Source organism: Centropristis striata, chromosome 13, assembly GCF_030273125.1.
Source record: "Centropristis striata isolate RG_2023a ecotype Rhode Island chromosome 13, C.striata_1.0, whole genome shotgun sequence".
NCBI lineage: Eukaryota > Metazoa > Chordata > Actinopteri > Perciformes > Serranidae > Centropristis > Centropristis striata.
The window spans coordinates 27,414,936-27,424,874 of NC_081529.1; the positions used below are offsets into that span (position 1 = coordinate 27,414,936).

The window sequence follows — 9,939 nt, forward strand, 5'->3', positions numbered from 1 at the left end:
GTGATTTTAGAGAGGGAAAATTAACTGATAACGAATGGCTGATATGTTGCTTTTTTAAGTTGGAATGGAATTAGATCTTTTCAATGTGCATTGTGCACCAATTCTACACAGATAACAATTTAAATGTACTCAGAGGGTGCTTTCCTAAAGGCATACTATGAATTTAAAGAATTATAATGTTCAGTAAAAAGGTTTTTCATAATAGTGCATATCAGAAAACATGCGCAGACACCCATATATACAGTTATGTCTATGACAAGCCAATATCACAGAAAATTGGTCCGCTCTAATATAGACTGTGGGGAATCCATTGATTGACTGTCTACTAACTACAGACATGAACAACAATTTCTGAACTTAAAGTTCCTCACTGTATTATGTATTATACAGTGTACAGTATAATATAAAGCAGTTGCACAAATACAGGCACTGTGTTTATCTTGTCCAGACTTACAATCCTAGCATTCAATCATCATATTTAGTGGACTACAGAAATCATGGTTTTTACATTTCAGACTTTTGCACCAATGATACATTAATTTGCATACTGTCCTAATGTTGTACTACATGAGGAAAATGCACATATTGTTCAAATATTAACAAATAATAGCAATTTAAGATTATACTTGAATGACCAAAAGTCTTAATGATCAAAACAATTTAGTGCTCTGCTGAATATGGGTCAGTGTCTGTGTCCTTTTGTAACTTTTGGTGTTAAAGCTGCAAGATTCTGTCATCTGGTTGCTCATTTCCTTCCAATTCACATCAGCACCACATTCTTCAATCTCCACAGTTTGTTCTTCTCATGTTTGTTCACAGCATGATGAGCTGACAGGCCAAAAGCTGCTTGGCCCATAGAGAAAACACCTGCCCCTCAAGGCCCATGACTGGACAGGCACTCTACACGAAACACACAGAAACACACATTTGTACTTCTTTCCTTGTGAGGATGTTTTTAACCCTTACAATAATCTCTATTGCATGCCTTACATTAGCCCTTAACCTAGTCAATCACCATTTCTAATCACTAAACGGTCTTTAAGAGGTGGGGAACCATGTACACATTTCATTGTGTTGCAAAATCCTTTCTCATCTCTTTATCCTTCATATATCAGGTTCTCATAAATATGTAACACACCACCACAGTAAATAAAAACACAAGTGCTTATCCACATGTGCATGCATACCTCAGGCACAAAGGATTACCTAGATACAAACATGCAAGCATACACATGACCAAGCCCATTCAAGCTTCAACTTCAAGCTTTCATTTAGTCTCTCAGACATGGTAACATTGGGGCAGCTATTATGGAGTTAACACCAGAGCAGGAAAAATCAAAGTATAACACCATATGCCACACACATTCAGTCACACCATGTGTACGACAAGTATATACACATGCTCCTTTAGAAGTTCTGTTCCTTTGTGCTTCTGAGGGACACTTTAAAGAAATTCTTAACAAGTTGCCGGCCTCTGTGTTCGCAGCTTAGTGTCTAAAGGACACTTGGCAGGTTCAGAGAAGTTGAAATATGAGCCAGGTCACGATGTCACTGAGGATAGCATATTGTTTTCAAGACCCTATGAATTGCTTTGGAAGGAAAGCTTAATACTGTGGCCTCTACTAAAATGTGCATGTGCATGTGATGGATGACTGATAAAAGTTTTCTGAAGCCATAAAGTGGGATAAAGAGGCAGATGACATGCAAGGGGACACTGCAAAGAAGCCAGCCCCTCTGATGTCGGCTCATTGCAATTCTACAGGAAGCATCTCCAACTATAGTCCCACAGAAAGCTTCTCAAGGCATCCAGTGATCAGAAAGAGCCATAGAAGCCTGAGGGAAAGGGAGTTACTGAGTTTCTGGAAGCCAGATGTGTGTTGAATACTATAGATTGCAGTCCGGCGCCACAAAGTGTTTAAGCATCATTTCTACATATTTAAGACTTGGGCGAATTCCAACCGTTTGCCTCATCAAAAAAACTGCAAAGCAGTTTGATTCGACATTTGCTGCATCAGCAACTAGGGACAGACATCAGCATCTCTGACTCTTCTGATGTTTAATGATTCCATTACGGAAACACAAACTAACATAACAGTAGAAAACACTTGAGCTGTAACAGGCGTGAGATTTCTCTTTTCTTATTCTCTATCCTGCTAAATTCAGCAGCCTTTTTCATTTGCCACTAATTTGTTGGTGGATCAAAGGCGAACAAGGCTTGCCGTCCTCCTTTGGGAGTCTGGTGCAGGATTGGCAAGGAGGCTGGATCAAACGGGAAACAGTGAGGGGGCTGTATGCACGATTTCCCCTCTGTCATAGAACCAGTCAAGGATGAGGCAGCGCATGAGAATGATGATGTAAAAGAAGAGATAAGGCATATAAAATAAAAACAAACACCCCCTATTCCCAGGAACAGAAACAAAGAAAAGAAAGAAAGAAAACTGAGGAAAAATGTGTGGAGGCAAAAGAACAGAGGATTCTAACTAAAACTAGCTGTGAACTTGTGCAAGAATGTCTCACTTCCTGTCAGCAAACATGACTACAAAGTACTCTCTCATCTCTCTCAAACACACACAGAAAGCATATGGGAAAACATTCTGGCATTGTAACACACACTCACATGCACACAAACACACACAGACTCAGAGACACATTATCAGCCACATGCACATATCTAAGACCGCCATATCAGCGCCACCATATGTCCCATGCACTTTTAAATCATCTCAGCCTCTCACTTCACAGGCTCTCATTAGAGAGCAGTGGACACCACAGCCGCTGTGTCACTTGAATGTGATTATGTCAGTTGGCCCACTTCCTCCTGCCATTGCTTTATGTCTGCCAACAAATCCTGCCAACCATAAATTGGGTGCATTTGGAAAGCCACGAGTGAGAAAGAGACATCTTTTAGCACTTCTGGTGACCACAGGGTTAACTCCTGCTGTTGAGGCATGTCGCCCCATCACAGAGTCTCTAAACCGCAGCACCTGCAAGGAAATAGTGTCCTGCCAGTTGAAGATTCTCAGGAGACGGCCACAGGGCATGGAGGTCTGTGTGGGTCAAAGATAGCACTGGGCTAACTGACATACAGTATGTATGCATGTAACTGGCTATCTTAGGAACAAGGAAGTCTTAAATTGGGTGCAAAACTTGCTGAACAAGCCTGAAAGTGCAACAAATGTGGACACCAGGACAGTCAAAGACACAGCTGTTGGACAGACCAGGCCCTCTTCTTGCAGGTGGATCGTTGACAAATTAGTCCAGCTACTTCACTCCTGCAGTGTGTAAAATATGACCTGAGGTAGAAGCCGCAATAAAACATGTAAAATATTTAAGTGTGCCAGAATAATCATAACTAAGGCAGTAAGAGTGTTAGTGCTAAGCGCCTTCACTTAAGACCTATGTGAGCAGAGGGCACATTAAACAGATCCATGACAGGAATTTTAATCTACTCTGTTCGGTCAGTGTTCAGCCATTCACCTCTTTCTCAAGCCAACGTTAAACCTTTTCACAGTAAACCGACGCTGGTCACAAGCAAACTCAAACATGACATCATACATCTCCTGAGGTCGCTGCTGCTCACCTGACGCAGGAAGGACGCGTTCAAATTTAAAACCTTGGAAATATGTTTTGGAAATTACAATGCAAACTGGAGCAGGAAACGCTGAATTCCTCCTCAAGTTAAACACCTTGTGCATGACGTGGATCATTAATATGGATGTATAAACAAAAATGAAACTTGTATAATTGCATTTGCACGCTTCAAAGTGAAACTTAAATACAGACTATAGATGATTTTTGCGCTATAACTTTAATGAATGAAAGTGCATGAAAAAAAAAGTCATAGAAAGTTACATAAAGTGGACTGTTCACGTTCAACTAGATACTTTACCAGCTTGTGTCGTCGTTACGTGAAGCAGGATAAAAAGAAATAGCGGTATTCTCCTGCGCGACCTGCTCCTTATTAAATTCTCCATCTTTCCAAGCGGAGACCCCCTCTGCCTTCCTCCGCCACCAGAACTCTATACTGAAGTTATATTTGCAGAAACTCAGCAGCCATGCGAAGAGAAAAGGAGAGAAGCCAGTCTGTAGTTCCACTTGCTTGATTGTTGGAGAAGTTTTGTTGTGGTGGCTCCTCACAGTTTCGCTCTGCCCCTCTCATTCAATTTCTCCCTCTCACCATCACTCCCTCCCTCTGCTCTCCACCTCCTCCGCCTCTTCCCTCCCATAGGAGGGTAAAAAAAACTAAAAGAAAACTCCATCTTAAATCATCTTTATTACCAGCGATAATTTGTAGAGGTCTCACTTGTTAATGGTGATCATTACCCACAGAAAGGATGTCGAGCACAATGGCCTTGAATAGTAACCTGTCAGTTTCCTGAGTTTTGCAGATACAACTAGTTTTGCTTTTATATATGACAACCACAAATACAGCAACTGAATGTAATAATCATAGATTTGAACAGGGTTTTTCAGTAATTGAATGTAGTGATTTTCATCACAAAAATGCATGATAATGACTGTGTTGTTGTGCTGATGATGCAATATGTATATCTTTTTTTTTTTCATACGTGTTATTTGATCACCTGCTTACTTACTTTGACCTGACTGTGAAGATCAGAGCTTCGGCTGAGTCATTTGAAGCTGGAGGATGTATCCAAGCTTTGAACTTCACACACAGTAGTAGTTAAATAAATCTCAACATTTCAACACCCCTGGCCAGTTCATAGAGCCAATAATTTAGCAGACCATGGCAGGTTATCTCCACCCTCAGTCTAATCTCAGTCCAGCATTGCTGCAGTGTGCATGCTTGTTCAGGCTGCAGCTTGACCACAGTGAGGCTAGAGGTTAGAGGTCATGGACTGCTAGTTCAGGGGAAACAAGCATCTGGCTAAAACCCATTATTCAAAACAAAAAGGTGTGTCATTGCACACCCATGAAACTTTAATCCTTAGAAGTCTAAGCATTCACATTACTTAACCCTTTGGAGTTTGGGGCTCTTTTGTCGGTTTTGGGCTCTTTTTCATTCTGCCTGTATAAACCACTTAAAAATCTTAACCATGACGTGTTGGTATCATTGTTTTCAAGACAACCTCACTTACACCGAAAAAATTGGAGTGACATTTACTTTAAAAAAGCTAGACACAGAAAGTGTTTGTAATCTTTACTCAGGCTGTTTCTAAGTAATATTTATTTAATAGATCCACTTGTTTGTTTTTTTAATGAAAACACAAGTAAATTGCAGATTCACTGATGTCCCTCAATTACATTTTACTTGGAAATATCAACTAATGAGGACACATAATAACAGACAATCACTAAGTAATGCACTACATGAAAAACTGCTATTTTAAAGTAAAAGCACTGAATTCATATTTCTTTGTAGAATGTATATAGATGATTGAAATAATAATTATAGGGCCAGTGTATATGACCACAAAAAATAACAGAAAAAAAACCCCATAAAACACAAAAAACACAAAGAAATTACAAATAACACACAAAAAAAGCAGTAAACACAAAAGATTGCATTACAAATGCTAAATGCACAAAGCTTAATTAGAAAAATCTGTGCAAAAAAAGTAAAATCATGTTACTACACTTGGTCGAGGTGTTTTTTACCTTTGTTAAAAAAGGGTTAAGGCCTTAAATTGGACATGGTAACTGCTCCGGCGCTTTTGTGGACTCCAGAGGGTTAATCTGAGGTCTTTTAGCTCTTTCCTGTTTCCACATCCATTTTGTACATGTTTAACCTCATGTTTCTACAGGTATAACATAATTTGGGTTTGCATTTAGCAACGGTAAGTTAATGTTTTAATAGGGACACTGGTGACACAAAAGACCTGAAATAATTGGTTGTGACAAGTCACCTATCTCTTTATACTGCAGGGACATCTGTCCCAATTATCTGCCAAAACTTCAGCCTATACAGTATCTGTAACCTGTGCAGGCTGGATATAGCCCAGCCAGAAGCTTAATTAATTCTAGGAAGACTGTGGTATTCAGTTGAGACTTGCTCTAAGATAAGACTTGTGAAGACCTTGTCTAATTGGAAAATTACCAAAGATAAGGTTTCTAGAGTCCAAGCTACAACAGGCCTTTGTAAAGTAACTGGGAGTCGAAATCCCAGAGAACATTCAGAGAAAAGAAGCCAAACCGTAATTTCTCAAGGGAGAAGACTCTCAAAACCACAGGAAAATAGAGAAACACACCCAGTTTAAAGATATAATTCTCTCTTTATTCCAAAGATTCTGTTCCATATTATGTCTTGCCAAACCCAAATCTAAGCTGCAATTTATTAAACAATAAACATCAGTTATGATGTCACTCCAGAGCATATTATTGCTTCTTTAAGGTGAATGAATGTTGAATTAAATGTCAAAAACGGAAAGGTTCAACAAAATAAAAATCAATTTAAAAAAAATTCAAAATTTTTAAAATAATGGGCCCCTAAATTAACGATAAAAGATACATTACTGTAGCCTCATAGGCAGTAAATAATGTGAGCACAAGTTGGAGAGTGATAAGAGAGAATATAAAAAGATGTGGGAGTGAGAGATATAATGAGGTTTGATGGAAACACCAAGATAAACTGGACAGATTGAGGTTGATCTGGTAGGTAAACAACGGACCCCCTGACCTCCCACCGTCTCCCTTCTCAGTACCAGCTTAGCCAGCCTGAGTCAGGGCCACATTCCTAACAGCTTTTAGCAGATAGTTACTAAGAGTCCAGTGGGTAGTCTGAGCTCTGGGTGAGAAATATTTCCAGTACATGTGTTATGTACCTTTGTCCAACTACGGGACAACTTGCAGATAATCATTATTTATAACACACATCAAACAATAAAACCAAGAAAAACTCAAATTTCTAATGATTTATCAAGAAATAAACCTGATATTAACGACATCCAGGCTTTGGTTTTCCACATGACTGGCACCAAACATGCATTGATTTATCCTGGGACCCAATACGTACATTTAAATTTCCACACATGACTTGACTGTAATGCCCAGGAAAATTCTAATTAAAATCAAAGTTGATCCATTTGTCTCATGCCAGTAGCTTGTCAACTTTCATTAACCAAAAGGCTTTTATACATTACACTGATAATGATTGATGTAAGGTAAATAGATCATCCTTTTTCATGTTGATGTAAACACATAAATGCTGCTAAACAGTGATCAACATGGAGAATGAAGTCACTTCATGCTGGTGGTCTCTTAATCCTGATAATCAATCAGCAGAGACCAAAAGAGCAACTTTGTTTTCTGCACACTTACAAATCATGTGGAAACACTAAGACAGTTCATTATCCTGCATAAGTGTTTGGACATGTTTTTATGGATAAGTGGGTTTGAAAAAATGCACAGAAGAAGTTTGGCAGGAGATGAAGGACAAAAAGCTTGAGGATGTGTCTCCGTATTTTTCTCAATTTTAATTACAGCCTTTTTTATTTATTTATTCGATAGTTCCTTGGAATTACATGAATACTGCTTACAGTATGGGAGTTTAAAGCATAGCCCTGACATGTTGTATGGTGTTACAAATTTGAAGTATCTCTTTCTCCCTCTACAGGTCATTCTGTGCTGATAAATGATGGTGGACTTTTCTTATCACTGAATCGCTGAGAGGGTGGAAGGTGAAGTGAGGTAATCTGTCATCGCTACATTTTAGGCCCTGTGAAACCTTATTAATCCTCAAGAGGGACTGATGACTTTTAAGGATTAGGGACCCTAAAATGGGCTTTCAATTGAGTCTGCCTCCGGTCTTCTCCTTCTGTTGAAGAACATGCCAGAACAGGACCACAGGCCAACCGTCAGGAAAGATATGCATGCAGATTTGCAAAGGAAGAGGTAGCTGACTCTTTCAGCGTGCCAAAAAAAAAGATTTATGTATGTTTAAAGGGGAAAATACCTTTTTTCTAAGCAGTCATTATGAAATAACCACCTCACAAATCATTTCAAATCTTACACCACCGCTTCCTAATAGGCTTGTGATGTCATTTGGTTGCACATTGTGTGATAAACATTATTACTTTCTGTCATTGTGGTATAATGAGGATTTAAAGATGAGTGTGAATGATGATTGTATCTAAATTTGAGGTTTGTATAAGTGTGGGAGCCTGACAGCTACTCCATTGTCACTTCATTTCACGATTTATAGCAGGAATTATGAATGAGCTTTAGATAACAAGTTTTTCAATTTTCTGCACATGAGGGTGGTAAAAAAAACAGCCAACATCTGTATGCAATACATATCCGAAGTATAAAAGCTATGTGGTTTCACTGCTTTAATGAGGTATTGTGTAAAATGTGTTTTTTGTCAGTGATTTCCAAACAAGAAAGCAATCTGACATCCTTAACCGAAGACTACGAATATAAAATCAAGAAAACTCAAAAGCACATTTTGCTCGTGGAGGAAGATTTAGGTTAATCTGTCAGAAGCTGTTAGAAACTCCTGATATATGAAATCACCTCAAGTGAAACGTGAGTCTGCCACTCACTGACTGCTGATAACAGTGTCTCCATATATCAGAAAGCCTGTGCTCTTACATAAGAATTCACCAAACCACACCCTGTGATACAAATCTACCCTGCAACAGGTATTCTGGGTTTACCTGGGGGCTAAAAGACAGGATAAGATTGGCAGCTTGGTATGTAATCACTGTTCTTCCCTTAAAGAGACCGTTCACCCCCAAATTAAATATACATATTTTTCCTCTTACCTGTAGTACTATTTATGAATCTAGATTGTTTTGGTTTGAGTTGCAGAGTGTTGGAGATATCAGCCGTGGAGATTTCTGTCTTCTTTAATATAATGGAATATATGACTATAAGACAAAATATAAAATACATTTAAAAAACTCAACAGCAATGGCTCTTTCTAGAAATTATGACTGAAAAGAGCTTTTACTTTTTTTTTTGCCACTTTGAGCACCACAACCCGAGTGCCATATAATTATTATCCATTATTAACCATTATCTCCAAGAGGAGGCAGAAATCTGTACAGGGGACATCTCCAACACTCAGAAACTCACACCAAACAATCTATTGTATTACAGGTAAGAGGAAAAAATGTTTTGACCTTGGTATGATCTGCTGGAATTTGAAAAATATATTTTTGAAACGTAAAAGATCACCATCAGAACCAGAGTTGGATACAGAGCTGTGTTCTCAGGCATATTACTCCACACAGTCAGTTGCTTAACCCTGCTGTTAAGTAGCCAAACCAGGGATGTGACCACGAGAAAGTGTGTGGAAATTTTCCCTTTTGCACAAGGCCAGTAAGTGGAACTGCCAGTCTGGTGATAATTATAATATTGAGAGATGACGGGAGACTAAACTAATTAACATCTAAGGACTATGTCTGTTAAATGAACTGCTCAAACAAATAGACTAAATAAACGTAACCAGCATCCACACTCAAGCTCACCCTGCTGTGTACACTCCTCTTCACCGTTAGTTTACAGCACAAAGCACCATGATTGTGTTTTGATCTAAATAGCCAGGCATTTAGGTTTAAAACTAGTCTTTGCAGGGGTACTCAAGGTCAATCAAAACACAGACGCTGAATATCATTCAAACCAGCATTTCTTTGAACTTTACTTCTGTGTGGAAGACATTTTAATTTCGATGCTAGGTCCTATTAACACCAGTTTTCATGCAAATATGTGAGGAAACTCATGAGACATACATTAAAGTAATTAAATTGACAATATAAGATGTATTTTAAACTGAAATCAGAATAAGCAAATGATTTGGTCAGAGGAGTGCTGCAACATGGTGCCACAGTGGCTAAGTGGACAGCCCCCCTGGGAACCTATTTTTGGGCTTTGTTTGCCTAAGATCAGATGTAACTGGCACCATGCTGTTGTTTCTTTTTGATTTCTTTTTTTCTCTCTGCCATATTGGGAAAACCTCTGAATAACATATATTTTGTA

At 38.7% G+C, this 9,939-nt stretch overlaps 1 protein-coding gene across 1 annotated transcript in view; it reads right to left on the minus strand.

The window, feature by feature from the left end:
• The window catches only part of col5a3a (collagen, type V, alpha 3a), a 49,632-nt gene extending 45,489 nt beyond the window's left edge, over window positions 1–4,143 (minus strand). Inside the window, exon 1 of the mRNA XM_059347318.1 lies at window positions 3,890–4,143. Within this exon, the coding sequence (XP_059203301.1) occupies window positions 3,890–3,974 (85 nt within the window). The 5' untranslated portion in view covers window positions 3,975–4,143. The remainder of the gene's footprint in view (window positions 1–3,889) is intronic.
• Between the last annotated feature and the right edge of the window lie 5,796 nt (window positions 4,144–9,939).